Raw genomic sequence first — 19,561 nt, forward strand, 5'->3', positions numbered from 1 at the left:
TAATACAATCCAGATAAAAACATTCCTGTCTCATTTGCGAAGACAGAAGACTCTTAAGGACTGTCTGACAGATATTTGTACAATTCCAGTCAGCAGTGAGGTCCTGATCTAGTTACAGACACAGCTGCAGATCTCAATAAAGCAACTATTAGAATACCCAGTATTGAAGTCTTAAAAACTAAAATCCATGTATTTCTTGATAAATAGGTATAGCACTCAAATCACTCAATTGCATACAATAAGTTCTCTTTTTATTTTATTTATTCACCTTCTTGTGAGCTGGTTTCAGAAATATAACCTTTAACAACACCATGCAAGGGCTTCACAAGGTAAGAAGGAAATGTTAATTGCTTTTATCCTTTTGTGAAATAATCCATCCAGAGTTAATTAGAATAGGTTTGCTTTTTTTTTGCAAAAACAATCCATAAGAAAGACTGATAGGCAGAGCAAACTGCCAGAGGGGGTAGGATTTAAGTGATTTTGAGCTACGCTCCCAGAACTCAGGTGCCTTCAGGCATCTCTCCGGTCTTTCTCTTGGATGGCATAATTAGGACTTGAGTGAAAACCCCAGTGGTGAAGCCTGATAAGAAGTTAATCTTCTGGACACCACGTGGGCCAAGAGAGATGTGCCAAAAAGTCCAATTAGCAAAGGCTTCCTGTCCCAGGCTGTACCGTAGCCTTGCTCAGCACTGACAAACAGCCTCAGCACCCGCTGCCAAGGTGAGTGCAGTGGGGCACAAACCCCACACACACCACATGGGTAAGGGGCACCTGCACCTTGTCCCCATGCTGCTGAAAACCAGCTCAGTGATCCCAGCTCATCACACTTCTCCACACAACCTTCACACTCACTGTGGGACGTGGAAATCCCACAGATTCACACACCTCTCTAGGAATAGGATTCACCTCAGTGCTTTCAGCCCCGCTGGGTATAGACACAAGCTAAGGCATTTGGGAGCACCACAGAGGGCACTGGTCAATAGAACCTCAGCCCAAGTGTACTGAACCCTCTGACTGAGGCCAAACAAGCAGGATGTGGGTGAAATCCGTGTCATCCCAATTACAGAACAAGGCAGCTCAAGACCCGCTGGCAGTACAGGACCCAAAACATTACAGCAATCTCAACCCCCTACAGCCATGCATGAGTAAAGTGAGAAAAGGATAATGTTTGATTTCCCATCTTCTGTAAAGAGGAAAGGAGAAAGCACTTGGCTGTCAGAAAAGCACTGCAGATCTGGAAAAGGGACTGCTCAGCACCTGTGCTTTACAAGCCAGAGACCCTTTCTTTTACAGGAGGAAAGCGTTTCCTTGATAGCCAAAGGAATGCTGAGGCACAGCATCCATGCACCCAACAAACTTCCCTTTCCTTCTAGGGATATTAAAGAGCAAAGCCCAGTTTCATGGGGGATGAAGGTCATGGAAACTGCCTCTCAGGAATTTGACTGGTGTCTCCAGCCCAAGCAACTGTAGCATGACTATGATGGAAGGAGTTAATAGACACTGAAATTGTTTTATTAAGTAGATTTGCCAGAATTTACTGATTATTAAACCTCATTAGTCGGGGACTTGTACTCCATGTTCTTACCCAGTTGCTGCCTGCTGCCTGCTGGATAGACGGAGGGATGCTGGAGAGATTATTTCTAAGCCCTTCCCCCTTCCCTCTCCCCTCCTCTTCCAGGGCCACATTGGCAGTCCCGGGGGAAACAGAAGAGAGACAGGGAGAGGGCAGGATCCTCCAGCTCTCACTCAGCACATTTCACCAGGAAGCCCCAGGAGAGGAGCTGCCCCTCAGGACACCGTCTCCCTTGCAGAGGATCTATCAGTACAACATATGTTACATGAACACGCGCGGCTGTTCTCCCCTTCCAGGAAAGCAGGAAAGCAAGAGGAAGAGCAAAGAGACTGCCATCTCCAGAGTGCTCTGATGATTTTTTACATGTAAACAATACTGTAAAACATCCCCAGGTGTTTGTGCTGGACGGTGCCCCAGGGAGCAGCCGAGCGGTGGGCGGGATGTGCTCTTCACCTGCGGGGCAGGCGGGCACCCGGCAGCAGCACCCGGAGCGCTGGTAAGGAACTTCGCGGAACTTTCCTTGCAATTCTTGCACTTCGGGGTAAGACTAAGAAATGCCTTTTAATCTTTAGAGCTGATGAACAAAAGCAGGGATTTGTTCCTGAAAGGAGGGAAGTTAAGGAAGGGGTGAGTGTTTCAACTGCTTCCTCCCTCCAAGCTGATAAAACACTTTCTGTCTGTGTGGCAAAGTTTTCTCCTCGGTGGGCAAACGGTCCCTCTGTCTTCTCGGTAATTTGCAGTGACACGAGGTCGGGTTGATAAGAATAGTCATCATTTACGCAGCACTTTTCCACTTAAGGAATTCTATAAACCTCTAGTAGCTAATCCTTGCCATACCCCCGAGAGGCAGAGCCGGCGTGCAGGGAAGGAAAGAGGAATCACAATCCGAGCAGTCAAGTTAAAGCAATTAGGAACTTTGCATCCAGCTGATGGCAGGTAATTGACCACTCCATCCCTAATAACTATTAAGCAGCTTAGTTGAGTTAGAGAGTGTTTAAGGGTTTATAGAAATAACAAAAGCGAAGCGGCAACTACCGGAAAACAAGGATCTAACGATGCCTGAGATCTGCTCGGGGAAGAGCCCGATCTGTTCCCCGTTGGATCTGCAGGCACCCGACCCTCTGTGATAATTATGAATGAGGCTGTAGCTCCTCTGTGCCTGTGTTGCCAGACAACCAATGAGGCTGCAAAGCAAAGCTCATTCACAGGCTGCAGGTTTCAGGAAGAAGCACAGAGGTGACTTTTACTTACAAAACAGGCACTCATTAATTTTGTGATTTAGGAAAGTAGCTGAAAACACCTTTTGTCTTGCAATAACCTCTGCTATGTTTTTTCCTCCTTCCTGTATCTTCTGGCTGACAGATACCCCTGCTCTGATGCCATTTCGGATGTCCCGGTGAGAACTCTTAGAGATGCCTATTCTCTCCAGAGGCAGTGACCAAGACTATAGTAACATTAGCTACAACTCCTGTAATTCCTTGAGCCACTTCATTCCCATCTGTGTGGAAACCCCTTCTGTCAAAGGGGTCCATTACCAGAGAGCCAGGAGGATTTACCACCCCGACCAAGTCTCTGCGGCCGATCTAAAGACAGAGATCATGATAAATGTTGGAGGCATGAAGTACCTGCTGCCTTGGAGTACTTTAGATGACTTCCCTCTGACCAGACTGAGCAAACTAAAGCTTTGCAGCAGCTATGAAGAAATAATTCAGCTGTGCGATGATTACGATGAAGACACCCATGAGTTCTTCTTTGACAGGAACCCCAACGCTTTTGGGATGATTGTCAGCTTCCTAGCAGCAGGGAAGCTGATGCTCTTAAGAGACATGTGTGCCTTGTCTTTTCAGGAGGAGCTGAGATACTGGGGGATTGAGGAATCCAACCTGGAGAACTGCTGCTTTCGGAAACTGTTTCAGAAACTGCAGGAGTTGGCCGAGATCCGCAAAGAAGAGGAGCTTCGGAGGAGCAAAGAGGTTACATGTGTCTTGGATGAGAAAACCAGATTTGGACAGTTTATGAACAGACTCAGAGATATGGTAGAAAATCCCCAGTCAGGACTCCCAGGCAAAGTCTTTGCTTGTCTCTCCATTCTCTTTGTGGCCACCACAGCTGTAAGCCTTTGTGTCAGCACAATGCCGGACTTAAGAGCTGAAGAAGACAGGGTAAGTAAGTCCTTTTTAGCTGGTCTCACTACAGAACTAATGAAAGTCTGTACCAGAAAACACAATGATGGCTTAAATCAGTTCTATCATTTTCAAAGTGATATTGAGAATAATATGAACAAATATTGTACTAATCTTTTAACTAAAATACAAGAAAGCTTCTGGACAGAATAGATATTTCAGCTTTCCAATAAAACACTTTTTTCCTTCTTAGAAAGCACTTGCCAGTGTAAGATTAAGTTGTTAGCACTGAGACTCTCAAAGTGAAATTGTGGAGTTTTCAAGATGCTTTACTCTCTAGTTACAAGAAATGTCTGATTTGGACACATCAGCTACAGAAATATTTTCCTCTGACATCCTTACTTTTAAATCAGCTGGGTATCTTCCTTTGTGATTAGACAGTCAAATCTTTAAAGAGGAAGAAATATTCATTAACTTTTATTGTTACAATGTTACATTTCAATAGTTGCATAAAGATTAAAGGATGAGAGACAGATTAAGTATATTTGCAGATACTGATATTTAAAAGCTGTGCCTCCAAAAATCGTAATTCCATGCTAACTGAATTCTGTATTTGCCCACATATATATGTACATATTTTAGGAGTAATGCCATACACTAGCTGAAGTGCTAACTGCATTTAAACCCTCCTCAAATAAGTAATCCACATTAATTCAGGGTAAATAAATCAAGCCTGTATAATACATTAAAGATCTCTATAACATTGCTGTGAATATTTCAGCATTTAAAAGATTTATTTTTCTAATAATAAAACAGAGGAAAGTAACAATACAAAGTTATTGCAGACGTGGTAATGTCCAAATTCATCAAGTAACCTTGACTAATCTCTGTAATGAATCCTGTGCTTCATTTGCAAACTGCCCTTTCAAAAGTGCTGAGGAAATCTGTGTGAAATAAACTCCCTGCCCCAACCACTGCTGTAAGATAAGACACCCCTCAGAGTGTCATATATCGATGAATAAAGCCATTTTTTTCATTTATAGCACAGCAGAGTGTGCACAATACAAAAATCTGTGTATATTTTACTGCTCAAGCCATGAGTCGAAGCAGCACCGTCGTGGTGAAATGTGTCATGATATTTGATGTCTTTGAATAAAACTAAGGACTGCACAGGAGGCTGAAATCTAAGATCATTCCCTGTTCCATTTTAACCCCTTGAATATTAACTTGCACTTGCATAGGAAGACTATAAGGAATAAGCCTGATGCTCTTGCAGCCTTCCACAGTTATTACTTTTTGGCAGGAAAAAGTGTTATCACTGTTCCAATGCTTCTTCCGAGGAAGTACTTTAAATATAGAACATCCTTCTTAGAGATGTACAAACGTTACAAACTCTGCTCCAGCAAGTGCTTCCTACTAACTTTGTTAATGGAAGTAGACCAATGCTTTTTATCCTAATTTCCCAACCACTGCAGAAAAAGCTTTTATAAATACTTCCCATGCAAAAGAACAAGTACATGATGTTTCAGAGCTCAGCCAGAAGTAACATTTTGTGTGTTTTAAAAATAATTAACTCTAAGTTAGAAAGGGAAGCTCACTGAGGGTTATAAGTTTATCTGGTAGCTGCAGTGGAGCTGCTGTTCCTGGATTTCCTATAAAACATGGATGACATTACTACTCAGAGATTTGCATATATATCACTACTTTTAAAAACAAGCAAACTGGCATGAAACAGGCTCAAAAGATGGAATGTTTAAAGTGCAGGGGAGAGGATAAAGGATGAACTTGAGCAAAGGACCACATTTGTCCAAATATTTGGAAGCATCCCAGAGTTTACACTTACAGTACCAGCCTAATGCACTTTGTCACTGAGTCCCAGAAGCACAGAACAGAGTATTAAAAGTCCTATTACTTGACTCATGTGAAATTATGCCATAGAAAACATAGGGGAAGATACAAGACAAAATACTCATGGCTTGTGGAAAGCAGAGAATCTGAACTACTAAAGAGCAGGGTTTTTCACCCTTACTTTTCCATCCCTAAATTCTTATCTTTCAACACCTGAGATTTTCTTACTGGGATCTCAAAAGAGAATTTTGGCTAGAACTGGACAAATAACTCCATGAATTTAATTGACTAAAAATAGTACTTGGCTGCAGCTGAGTCATACTTAGGCAAATTGTAACTCCAGGTTGATTTGTAACTCAAAACTCTTCCCTGATCTCAGAAAGTGATTCCAAGATGGGACCGCATTTACCAGCAACCAAGGACAGGCATTCAGAATCTGAAATTTTGGCTTTTTAGGTTGAACACAATGGTGACTCGATATCTGTTTGCTCAGTGACAGAAAACAGTCAAATTCCTTCCCAGAGTTTCTGAACCACCTGTAATTTCACATCTGAATTCTATCCTCTATCCTGAGGTTTATTCATTTCTGAGTTAAAGCTTGACAAGACCTCTGTGGCAAATGTGCTTACAAGTACTGCAAGGATCTATTTTCCAATGTCACTAACACTGAAAATTGAATTTATCCATTCTGAAATACAAACAAAAAAGGATTTACCTCTGGTGCACATGTGCCACTCTAGGGTCCTGTTTCTCCTCATCACAGACACATTAAAGAGTGAGAACTGGCTCAAGGAGAAGGATTAGAATCAAAAACAAAAAAAGAAAAAATAATACAAGGTGACTTCCACTTCACTCACTTTGCTCAGAGGCTGCTGATCCCACCCTGCAGGCACATCAAATCCCTTGTCCTTTCAGCAGCTGCTAAACCAGGTCTGCTCAGGAGGGAGAAAAGCTGCCTGGGCAGGCAGAAGAGCAAACAGGAGTCCTCACTATCCGAGGGAAAGTGAAAACTCCAGTCTCTGGGAGAGGGATGGCAAGGAGCCAAGGAAAGAGCATCTGCATCAGGGAAGCCCAGTCACCCTGGCAACCAGAGGGGAGGGAAGGATCCATCTCCATGGGCAGCAGGGAAGGGAGGGGAGGGTTTGCTTAAAGACAGGAACACAGCTGAAAGTAAAATAAATATGTCAAATGCCATTTAGGAACCTCCTCGTTAGAGATATGAAAGAAAAACACAGATTTGGGCAAACAGTTCTTTAAGTATGGATCGCATATGCACCTGTCATGAATCCCAACCCAGAGTGAGCAGTCCCAGCAGAAGGAAGCCAAGAGTTCAGGAAAACTGTAGGGCAGCAAATGAATAGCTCTAGTGATGTCAATTTTAAGTCTGACCATGAAATAAATATACAGAAGATTTTATCATAATATGAGGTTAAGGAAAGAGGAGTCATCAAAACAACCAAAATGTCACGTTTTCCAAGAGTAATACGTCCTTGCCCATGATATTTGCATTTATTCTTTATGGAGATCAAATAGTCTTTGGTAAATAAGCAAATATAATATCACCAAAATTCAGCAATCAAGACACATGTGTACATAAAGATACAAAAAAGCATATTTGGAGATAAACTGTTACTGATCAGAATGGGCAGCCTGAGAAAACTAAAAATCTGAATCAGAGACCACACACATAGAGGATAATAAAGATGAAGGGACAAAGTACACCAATATTACCCTTAAATGAAGGAATTAAGATCATCCCCCTAGAGAAAAGGCAAAAATCCCATCAAAGTCCCCCCAAAGCCCCAATCCCACATAAAAGTTACAACCAGGATCCAAGAGGTGTAACTGCAATAGTCACTGCTCAGCACATCCAACCCAAAGGAAAAAACATCCTTACACCAGGGAACTATGGAATTAAGTCACTGTAGAAGAGTCTGGAGAGGCAGAACACTTTGAAGCACTCTTGGGATTTTCCTCAGGATGAGATATTTCATTTAATGAGTCCCTAAAATTGGCATCCTCTCGAGAAATGACTCAGCAGAAAGGACCCAGCGAGGTCTTTGCTTTGGGAAGGCAAGGAAATTAAGGTCAGGGGGAAGAAGAAGAATAAAAAACCCCAGATATTTCCCTTCTCTGACCTTGTTAAGACTATTTTTGTATTTGCTCTTAACTGACCTTGAGAAGGTTGTAATTGCTTTAGGTGTTGCATGGAACCTAATGAAACACAACCCACAGAAGCTGCAGCCACTGTTGTCTCACGTGAAGACTTTATCTTGAAACACAGAATATTCTTTTTTTTTTTAAAGCTTCCATTCCTGGAGTAATTTCATTATTTGAAAATCTAATTCCTTTTCAAAGACTAAGTTTTTGGTCTGTGGTTGCACTTAGAACCTAGAAAGTGTAAACAGATGTAAAGAACCCAATACTTAACATATAGAACCACTTTTCAATTATTTTTTTTCATTCTGCACCATTATTCTGGAGGCCCTGACTTATGCTTTTCAATGTTTGATGTTGCTGAAGTTATCTGTGTGACACTGAAGCCAGAATATTTGGCTTGTACACTAGAGGAAACTGCCAAGAAACACATTTTCTTTAAAAATGGAATAATTTTGCTTTACAGGGGAAAAAACAATTTATTTGCCTTACTTTGAAGAGAAACAAAATCTAATGCTCATTTACAAGTGTAAGACTATAAAGAATATGTCTACATGCCCATCTATAAATATACTGGCATATACATATGACTTGAAATTACTTGGAACAAAATAAAGCTGGATGTGGTTTGGGTTTATTGCATTGGCTCAAGTACATTATTCTGTGTTCTTATCAGGTCACCTTCTGTGGACAATCCCTCTCCTAAATTATCTAGGCATCTAGTACAACTCTGATTTCTTCTAAGCATTTTGATCAGTAAAGAAAGTATTTTAAAGTAGGAAAATGTGTTTCACTGAAGCCCCAAAACCCTCCTGGTCTAGGTGTACTCAGCACAGCAGAATCCAGCCAATTTATTTCCTTCATGGACTGAAGGAGTTATATTAATAATGACTGAAGAAAGATGAAATAAGAAGCCATTAAATCAGAGTATTCAAACCTAGGACTTTGAAAAAAAATAATTATTGTTTAATGGGATCTACCTTTTTTTTGAGGCTTGCATTACACTCAGTAATGTCAGAGGCTTTGACCTTGAGATTGCACTGTTACATTAACACTCTGATTTCATAGGTCCACGTTATAAGTAACCATTTTCCAATCAACTGCAAAGAGAATTGCATATTTCAGCATTAAATCTGCTATGTACAACATAGATAAAGCTCATATTACTTAAGCTCTTCTCTCCACAACCAAAGAAGGCACTGCAGGGTTGGCCACTGCTGACTCTGTCTGTCCCAGAAAACAATTTTCTTCACAAACTCGGGACACTCCAGTGAGGAAAAGGGCTCTACACAGCTTTCCAAAGCTGGCTCTGCCAGTCCAAGGCCCAGGGTTCAGAAAGCACAATTAGACATTATTAGTTTGCCTGATGTTCATCCAGTTTTGGCCGTGTCCCAACAGCACTAAGTCTCCGAGCTTTGCACGCCATGCTGGGGGGACACCCAGCTGTTCCAGCTGCTGGGCAATGTATTATTTAGTAAATCCCTTCTTTGGGAAGGTGGGTATTCCCTCTGAGGGAGGTGCTGTATCTCTGGAGAACTCTATTTGAAACCAATGCATCCTCCAAGTTGCTAGCAATAACGCCACAAGTATTAAAAATAATATGTGCTGTAGAAATGCCTCTTTCACTGTGATGAAAATCTTTGAGGACTCTTCAGTCTGCTGCTGCAGTCAAATTCACAGTCTGGTGTTTGAATTCTGAGCCAAAAAAATCATAGAACGGTTTGGGTTGGAAGGAACCTTAAAGATCATCTAATTTCCATCCCCTGCCATGGGCAGGGACACGGGCAGGGACACCTTCCACTAGACCAGGTTGCTCCAAGCCCCATCCAACCTGGTCTTTAACACTTCCAGGGCTGGGGCAGCCACAGCTTCTCTGGGCAACCTGTGCCAGGGCCTAATTTCTAGTTATAAAATCTAATTGTGAATTCCATTGCAGCATCAGGGCTTTGAACTGCATATGTTGTGTTCATTCCCACAGTGTCAGCACCTCCTGTTAGCATTAGTATTTTCCCTTATAACAGATTCAACCATACTTGAGACCTCTTGTAAACCCTGTACTACACAGATACAAAAAAAAGAAGTTTCTGCTCCAAAAAACTTACAGTGTAGTGAGAAAAGAAGCACAGAAGAAACAGTAACAGAGCAAATGATTTGACCAGCAGCAAAACTGTCAGTTGAAGGTCATCCTTTCAAGTCCCAGAAAAACACCTTTTCATTTTGACTACATTGCTCTTCACAGTTACAAGATTAAGTCTGTTGAATTTCTTACTAGAAAAACAAGAAAAAAATCATTCTTCCACACCTTTCTCCTAACACAAACACTTTGGAGTCACCAATTGGTTTAAATCAAATTCAAATTCTTCAGATTGATTCTCACAGTATTTGCAGAATAAGGACCTAAGCTTAAAAGTTAATTGAAATATTTTATTTTAGTTACACTTCTGCCCCAGAGGACATAATTATATGTTGGACACAGAGGTAATAATTTCTTTCTACGTTCTTTCTAATGTCCACATTAATACAATCCCAATATTAGTTTAGTTTCCTCAAATGTTCTAGTTGTAGTAATTGTTTCCCTAAGTCCAAGCTTCTTTCCCATAAAGCAGAATGAGTGGGAACTCATTGTGTGCTCAGAATACGCAGCACTCCTTTAACAAGCTCATCATCCTCTAAATCAGGTTACAGTCTCTTTCTCAGCAGGCTGTAACCTTCTGTTTTTATTGCATCAGTCTGAAACCATAAATCCATGCACTGAAGTGATCCATAACACAGGGTTTTCAAGCTCTCCCTAACCCTCATTTGATTCAGCAGAGCATGGTTTAATTATTCCAATAACAGCGGCAATGCGGCCGCAGTGATTCAGCAGTACCTGCAGCACTGCAGCCGGATCCCACAGCTCAGGTATGCAGGGAAGTATGCAGGGAACACACCCTGGCACGACACTGCCTAACAGAGTCATCTCTTAGCAGCCAAAAGGGATTTCTCCCCTGTACCTGTTCATTTCCTGCTGCCAGCTGGGATAAGAACAGCCTGGAGCTGGTTGGGTACCTCAGTTCCTTACACCGAGGTCTTGGTTTGCCTCTGCTCCTGCCTAACCACTGTCTAGAATTTGCAGCCTCCCCCTCTATCCCCACTGCCTTGGAGCTGTGGGCAGGCAAGAGTAAGAGCCAAAGCTTGTTTTTCATTGTGCCATTAGTTTGTATTTTTTCCCACAGAGGGAACTGCTCAGGGAGAACCTGTAGACCAAGATGCACTGACCAGGGATAACCTAGAGAAGAGCGAAAGGCTGGAAAACAACCCTCTGCCCAGGAAATGGCAACCTTGGGCTTAGAGAGGGAAATTCCTGCTAGTTTTGCTTCTAAATCCTCCACACAGAGGGCTGAATGTTTTTGGACAAAGGGCCAGGCTGCAAGAAGAGCAGCCTTGCTGGGATAAGTGCTGGACAGCACAAGCTGGCAGAAGGCAGGTCGAGAGCCACAATACAGGCTGATCCCATCTGCTGCCACTTCAGTGGACACTGGCCTCTGTCCACAAAACACTGGATCAGAGGAAGGATCTGAGCAGTAACTGGCTGCACTTGACTGTGCCAAACAAAATCTGGACCTGCCAGGGTAAATTTAGCAGATGTGAATCATGACCTTGCACAAACCACGGGGCCAGGCATGTTTGTGGTGTGAAGGATGATGTTCTGGCAGCCTGAACTTTGACTGCAGAGTGTTGAGAAGGTCCTGTGTTTAAGGAACTCCTTTAGGAGTCCAACAGGAGTCAGAATAAAGAACATCAGGCATATTGCTCTGTGAGCTCCTTCCCTGCTTTGTTTTAGGCTGTTTAGTCCAGGTGACTGAGCACCAGAAGAGCTTTTACTCGAAGCAATCACTGCTGCATCTCAGGCAGATCTGGCTGGGAAGAGGATTCAGACCCTTTCAGTCCATTGCTCATCTGTGCTATGATGATGAGCCAGCTGGTTTCCATAAACATACCCTGGGAACAACAATGTTTGCATACAGTGGTTCAATCATGGCTTCTGGCTGGGTTCAAGGACTTTTATCAACTTGGCTTCATAAATAACGTGAGATGCCTTCCTCCTAAGTGTGCTGTGTAAGCAGCATATCTACATATTGCTGATGCACATGCTGATTTCCACTCTGGAGCTCTGAATATATAAAGCTCAAAAATATCAAACTATATGTATGACATGATTCTGAAATAATCCATATACTGATCATGCAGTGCTTGTTAGCAAAGTGTTCTACAAGCATTGGAGGAACTTTTGCCACTTAGCTAGGAAATAGATTATTTGACACAAGAAACACTTGGTATCACTAACACCATCCTGAGCAGTGTTCACTGGCAACACAGAAAGGAGATAGTGAGAAATGCTGTAGGTTTCCTTGTTTTACATCTCAGACTCCACCCTGTTTATAGACTGTGTGAAATCCCAAATTACACTCCACAGAAAACAGGTTCAGATTGCTGTCAATAAACTTCCACTTAGAGTCAGTCACAACAAGGGCAAAAAGTTGGTACCTATCCAATTCTATCCTCATACAGCTGCAGCACTGCACTCCCAGTATAATGGGAATAACAGGATTTCTTTCTGCAATTTACTCCTAATTAAGAGGGACAAAAGGGTAAACATACATTGTAAAAAGTGTTGAGGTAAATCCTTGGCAGATCAGGTAATATATATTATATATATATAATGTATAATTCAGTCTCCCTGGGCATTACCAAAATTATCGATGCATGTAAAGATATTATTTTCACTAGATGAGATTTATATCTCTTGTAGTTTAGGTTAGTGTTGCATAGCTCTGAGATCTGATTTTATTATCCTCAATATCATTATACTTTAATTAATGCTTTCTGGTGAACTAAGAGGGCGCTTGGCCAGGAAATGTATCTTATCTTGTGAGTGGCACATACCTCAAGCCCATTTAGCTTGAATTCACAATTGGTGAATAAATTTCTATTTTGGAAACTCACCCATGCAATTGAGGTCTGAGATTTAGCTGTCACACAATACTCTGGAGGTGCTGAATTCCTGAACCTTAGGTCCTTTCTAGAAAAGGTATTTCAAGAAAGCTGCAGTAACACTTACCAGAGTCACACAGTTTCCCACTATTACAAATATTGCATTATATGTACAATATACATATTGTCCTTACATAGATCCAAGTGGCTTAAACTTTTTTGAACAGTGTACACTAAAACCAAAAAAATTATTGAATTCTTTAGCATAAACTGGATATAAATTTGATTCTGTAACCTACAGCTCATCCACACTTTAAAACTGCATGGCCAAACTTCACAGAAGAGCAATTCAGCTTGATTATACAGCACATCTCCTTTGGCTCAGGGAGCTGAAGAACAAGGGGGAATGGCTTTAAACTGCAAGAGGGTTGGTTTAGATGAGATATTGGGAAAAAATTGTTCCCTGTGAGGGTGGAGAGGCCCTGGCACAGGTTGCCCAGAGAAGCTGTGGCTGCCCCATCCCTGGAAGTGTTCAAGGCCAGGTTGGACAGGGCTTGGAGCAACCTGGTCCAGTAGAAGGTGGCCCTGCCCATGGCAGGGGGTTGGAACAAGATTACAAGGTTCCTTTCAACCAAACATTCTATGGAGCTCTGGAGTGGAAAATAGAAGCCAGGAGATTTGCCTTGGGCACCTGTTTCCTCAGGCTGTTGGAACACGGCACTGGCCTAACTGGATTCAGCACCACTGTTCTTATATTTTACTATGAATCTAATTTTTTCATATCTAAAGAGAAGTTAACAAAAGTATCCTAAAATGAGCAATCTCAGTCTAACACTGTGAGCTCCAGCTCATCAAAGAACACAGAAAATAAGCCACTGCCTTGAACAGCAATAATGAAGAGGAAGCTTGAATTGCTTATTATCTCTGGTGGTACAGGAGTTTGAAACAACTCCTTTGCTTCTTTGAGGTGGTTTATAAATTTAAGAAACCACTCAATATTTCAGGCATCAGGCTCAGTATATATCTTTTAGATACAAAATATTGTTTCCTTCACTGCTGAGCCAAATGCTCCTTTCACACATAAGATCAATACCAGCCACTCATTTTATGACATTTATATCATATGAGGCAGAATTTCTGCCAGAGGCAAGTTCCATAACTCCTGATAAATTCTTGCATTGTTGAAAAGTAAATCTGCAAGATGAATAAAGAGTTATATACTCGCTCACCACTGGCTCTGTGATGACTGTTCTCCCATCAGAGTTCATGAAGGTTTCAGTACTGATTGATGCTACCATAGAGTAAAACACGTTGAAAATACCCACCCAAAATATGCTGTTGTCAGTTATAAATAAAACCTCACCTTCCCCTCTTGTTCACAGTCAGCACCATAGTGGCTTGGAGCTTTTACAGCTTCCACTACACTCATGGTACTTCATGTTCAAAACTGCAGACAGGAAAAGAAAATGGTGAGTGAGAAACTGGACTGAAAGATATGAAAATAAAATTCTGTCTAGTTAATGGTGAGGAGTTTGCTGTGTTTTGTGTTGGCAGGCCCTGAACACTAAAATTTCCCAAATGGGTTTGTTTTGTTCAGGAAGAAGAAATATATGGACGTTGTTGTGGTAGAGAAATTTCCTTGTTTGCCATGTAGGCAAAAAAAAAACCCTTTCTTGCATCAGAGTATTTGGGCCATAATTTGACAGTTCACTGAAAGTAACTAATGGGAACGTGGTGTCAACAGCAAATTTAACATCTCCAACTGGCACAGAGGCATCAGCATTTTGATAAGAACATAGATTTGAAGTCAGTATGTTATTCTGCCTGTTCTTAAGGCAACAGTTGTAAGTGGAACATAAACCACTGAGTTCGAAAAATCCTCAAAAATACTGGGAGAAACAGAAATTGGCTTTGGTAATTAATATTTTCTCTTTTACCCCTCTTATTCCAATAGTTGCTGCTTTTGAATAGGATGTTTGAAAGCACCAAGAAAGTTTAAAGAGACTGACATTAGAGAGGGATATTCTATAAATATTACATAATATACACAAATGTTCCTAATATATAAAACATTCCCATGCAAACTCATTGCATGAAATCTATCTTCCAGTGTGAAGTCAATGAGCACATTCTCATGAAACACAATAGTCCAACACTGTGATATTTTCATTCTTTTTGTTGCTGCAGCAGAAAAAGGGACTGTGGTTTCATAGGATGATATGGAAACATTTCTGAAATGTCTTTTGCAAGGTACATAAAAAAGACAAAGTGTGCTAAGAGGGGAGAACTCCCTATCCTTTACATCCACAACTATGCTCAGAGGGAGAATAAAATGCACAACAACATTCCTGAGAAGTTTGAGCTGAAGGATGCTTTGATCTGAAAAAAGGAAATACACATTTAGGAAGCTGCCAGCACAAATTACTTTCTCTAAATATATATAACTTTCCATGGGGAGTACTGAGGCAACTGAGGATGGCGAGGAAAAAAAAAAAAATCTCCCAACCAGTTCTTACAATGCTACACCTTGAAACTACACACTCAGTTCAAAAAACACCCTGGATTTTATTGGTTAAAACTTCCAGCAAACAAAATTTCTTTTCTATTTTCCAAGGAAGAAACAGTGAAAGCTACACGATGATCTGAGAGTAATGTCACCTGTAAATTTATAAAGGGAAATAAATAAGAGATGCACTGGAAATTCAGCCCAGTTAACAAAAAATAAAATAAATCTTGATGGGAACAATGAATAATTCACAGGCCACATCACTGGAGTGACCACAGGCGGGTCTGTGCAGGGTCCAGGCTGCACTGTACAAATAATTTAGAGCTCAGAAAGAGTGAGCACTGCATAACACAAGTGCTGATTGCAGGCAATCTCCTGCAGCCCAGTCAGCAGCTCTGCAAACATCAATGCACTCCAGCACTGACTGCAAATGGAGCCAGAACCTGATCCTGCAGGGCCAAGACTTCAGTAGCTTTTGTGGTGTTTGCTTTTACAGGTAAATTGTGAACTCAACAGTTTACTGTGCAGAAAGGAAAATCCCCCAAATGGTGCTACAGAGCTAAATTGTTCTGAGGGTTAGACAGGGTAAATATATCCCTAAGGGAAATGTTGCCACTTTGCCTGGGGAACCTCAGGTGGCCAAAGCCATAACCACTGCCTGAACAAAAAGACTTGGTACCCCTGAGTACAACAGGAATTCTAACATGAGGTACACTCTAAAGCCCATCACCCTGCACTGCAGAGAGTAACTGAACTAAATTGGTAGTTGATTAGTAATAGGGGTATGTGTTTCCTGCAGTGCTTTTAATCAATATTGCTCATAAAATCTGGCTGAGAATGGCTGACTATGAGGAACTCTTCCACTAAATTGTTAAATTCCAGAGACAAGCCATCAGGAAAGGTGCAGGCAGAAGCCCTGACTTCATTCTTCAGAGGTTACAAAAAAGCCTTTCACAAAACAAAGGGTCTGTGGATATTCCTGAATAACACGTGGCCACTCTGCTGTCCCAAAGAGGTTCTTTCTCTGCACAGATCCTCCTTCATCGTCCTCAGTTCTACTTGATCTTCTGCAGTTGTGAACATGCCAGAGATGCAAGTCCCTGTTCAGCAAGAACACGAGAAGACTCTTGAACCTTGCTAAGCCTTCACATATCAAAGTTGCAGCTGAAAAGAGACATGTGCTAAATATTAACTTCCAAGTAGTGTCAAAATCTCAACTGAAATTTGCACCTCCTGCATTTGGGTTTCCTTGAACATGCAATGACTACCCCTAGTCCAGCCTGGAATTTCAAAGGGATGTGATACTGGTCAATCACTTTCTCTGGTTCCCAGTTACAGCTGAGATTTCTCATCTTCAACAAAAATCCAAACCCCAGACACTGGATTTTGATTACATGCTCAGCAAAGGAAAGCACACAAGGCTGCTTCAAAGTCAGCCAAAGTCCATGCGAGACTCCAGTTCACTTGAGCTGGTTTTGGATTAGAGCTGCAATCCAAATGTTTGCACTGGTGGAAGAACTTAAACGGCAGCATGGCACTGTGAGAATATCATAAAATACCTGTTAGGTGGAATTTTTCAATAAACTTATTCGCAACACTTAAAAACTAAAAAACCATCATTAGTCCCACTATAAGACAAGGGTTATTAACCCTGAGTATTTTATTTCTGTGTATAAGGACAGGAATATATCTGCACAGGCTCATAAATCAGTCAAGTTTAAATTGATTTCTGTTTGAGATCAGAAAGTGAGACTTACAGGATGCATGCCAGGAGTTTATATAGAGATGGGTTTCATTCATTTAGCCTGGAAGAAGCAGCCTAATAAAAATAATAAAATAATCATTTAATAATAAAAATAAGCTGGTAGATAGGTCTGTTCATTTAAATATTTCACATGCTCGTTATTATCTACACACAGCTGAAAACTGGCTTTTGTACAACTACCTGTTGCTGGGATTTGTTTATCTCTGATACCAGTGACTCAAGCAGATCCATATTGCTTCTCCCTTGGTGTTTTTGGTTGCTGGTTCACAAACTGTTCTTTTATTTAACTCTCTCTTTGTTTTGTGTCAGGGTGAGTGTTCCCAGAAGTGCTATTACATCTTTGTCATAGAGACCATCTGCGTGGCTTGGTTTTCCCTGGAGTTCCTCCTCCGTTTCATCCAGGCAAGGAGCAAGTGTCAGTTCTTCAAAGGACCCCTGAACATAATTGACTTCTTGGCTATTTCCCCCTACTACGCTTCCCTCATCTTCTCAGAGGACGACTCCAATGAGGAGGACGACAGGCCAAGCAGCAGCAGCAACACGTACCTGGAGAAGGTTGGTTTGGTGCTACGGGTTCTACGTGCCTTGAGGATCTTGTACGTCATGCGCCTTGCCCGGCACTCCCTGGGCCTGCAGACCTTGGGCCTCACGGTTCGGAAGTGCACGCGGGAATTCGGGCTGCTCTTACTCTTCCTGTGCGTGGCTGTCACTCTGTTCTCTCCTTTGGTTTATCTGGCTGAGAACGAATCCGGGAGGGTGCTGGAGTTCACCAGCATTCCCGCCTCTTACTGGTGGGCCATCATCTCCATGACCACCGTGGGCTACGGAGACATGGTCCCACGGAGCGTCCCGGGGCAGATGGTGGCTCTCAGCAGCATCCTCAGCGGGATCCTCATCATGTCCTTTCCTGCAACATCAATATTCCACACATTCTCCCACTCCTACTCGGAGCTGAGGAAGGAACATGAACGGTTGCAGTCTCAGCTGAACAGAGCGAAGAACGCCAACCACGCCGGTGAGAGCGACACCTTCAACGAGACAGACAGCCTGATCCTGGAGGAGCAGGCATCTCCCATCAAATACATCTACACAGGGAACTGAGCCTGGCTCCAAAGCATTCCCAGACACACATCAACAAAACACACAGAGCAAAGCATCAGCATAGGTTACAGCACTGTCGTCTCTTCTGGCATAGGTATAAGCAGCAGTCAGCCCAACACAGGCAGCTCCAACAAATCCCCACAGAGCTGGAGGTTGGGAGAAGGTCAAAAGTCACTTTATTCAATAATAAATACTCCTTCTCTGTGACTAACAACAATGAACTTTGTCTCTACCATCATGTATCTTGCTGAATACCTAATAACAAACCAGCTTCTGTCGGCACAAACACACTCATTATTTTATTTGCCTTCGAGTTTCCAATGTTCTTGCAATTAATATCTTGAGCCAAGCATTAGAACGCATTCTTTGAGGGCTGGTGTTGTTATACAAAGTTCATCCACCAGGCACACAGATAAAATCTCAATTCTGTATCTAAAGCCAGTAATATGCTTAAAATAAAATGACTGTATGTGAAAGCTTTCAAAGTTTGCCTGTAGCCAGATGATCAATCTATAACTAACAAACTGCACTGCTATTGTATAAAACAGTGTTTGCAAGAGCATTTGCTTGAAATGCTGCCACAGTCTGCTGACTGTAAACGTACCATACTAGACAGCAAAAGTCTTCAAATTTATTTTCACATACTTATTTAAAATAATAACGAGGAATAAAAAAGCCCAGGCTTATTAACCACATTTAAAAGTGTTGGTGTTATCTTTTTCACTGGATGGTGATAGTTCCTCTAGAAGAAAGACAAAAGATAGACTTATTGAAAATGAGATAACTCAGAAGTATCCAAAGGTATAAATAGTGAAGAATGAGGTGAATGTTTGCTAGAGAGGATGTGGGAGTGATTTCCTAATGCTAATGGAAGATGTCCCTTTTGGGATGTCCAAGTATAGCCAGAAGGAAGCAATATGAATATGCAGAAGTCAATGCTGCTTCATGGGACAGTCTGGATGGTCTTGTACAATTTGAGCTCTTGGATGGTGTGAATGAAGTTGGTGAAAACCAAGTCTCAAAGGCCAGGTGTGCACAGACACCTGTGTGTTCAGGCCCACATCAGCTCACAGCACACAGCCAGTGCTGTTGACACCCCCAGGACATTGACACGCTGAATTTTGGGCATGTATTTAAGCACAGAGATTAATCAAGGCCTAAATTAGTTTTTAATCAGATTTTCAGCTTTCATTATTCCATTTCTTAAATCTCACCAAGGTGCCCGTGACTTTGGGACAGACCAAAGCTCAAGGAAGTGACCGTTCCCCGGAAGCAGCTTTTGGCAGGCACCACTCCCACAGCATGGGGCAGTTTGGAGCCCGGGAGGCACTTCCAGCATTGACCCTTCTCCCACCTGGACACACAAACACAGGCACTTGCAGAGTTCTGCACCTTCCTGCAGGTATTTGGTGTTCAGAAACTCTCCTCCCCGAGCTGCACAGCTCAAGTACAGAAAAGCACAGTTGTTGGCACAATTGGGATGACGTGACTGGGATTAATCTCATGGGTTTATC

The 19,561-nt window shown here is 42.0% G+C and overlaps 1 protein-coding gene across 2 annotated transcripts; it reads left to right on the forward strand.

Annotated features, from left to right (window-relative positions):
- The first annotated feature begins 1,638 nt into the window (after positions 1-1,638).
- Positions 1,639-18,735, forward strand: KCNG4 (potassium voltage-gated channel modifier subfamily G member 4). Of its 2 annotated transcripts, none has more exons than XM_027685211.1 (3): positions 1,639-2,069; positions 2,936-3,735; positions 17,256-18,735. In XM_027685211.1, exons 2-3 carry the CDS (start codon positions 2,986-2,988, stop codon positions 18,045-18,047), a joined length of 1,542 nt encoding a protein of 513 aa, XP_027541012.1. In that variant the 5' UTR covers positions 1,639-2,069; positions 2,936-2,985; the 3' UTR covers positions 18,048-18,735. The 2 variants fall into 2 exon arrangements, with proteins under 2 accessions (XP_027541012.1, XP_027541013.1); XM_027685212.1 differs by lacking the exon at positions 1,639-2,069 and adding an exon at positions 2,437-2,509.
- Positions 18,736-19,561: the final 826 nt, after the last annotated feature.

This window comes from Neopelma chrysocephalum, unplaced genomic scaffold (genome assembly GCF_003984885.1).
Source record: "Neopelma chrysocephalum unplaced genomic scaffold, ASM398488v2 Primary Assembly neopelma1_68, whole genome shotgun sequence".
Lineage (NCBI taxonomy): Eukaryota > Metazoa > Chordata > Aves > Passeriformes > Pipridae > Neopelma > Neopelma chrysocephalum.

Excerpts from the sequence above, each read along its gene's own strand:
- KCNG4 (XM_027685211.1), top strand. The coding sequence starts at position 2,986 with ATGCCTATTCTCTCCAGAGGCAGTGACCAAGACTATAGTAACATTAGC. Across the intron at positions 3,736-17,255 it reads TAAGAGCTGAAGAAGACAGG|GGTGAGTGTTCCCAGAAGTG; the intron begins GTAAGTAAGTCC and ends GTTTTGTGTCAG.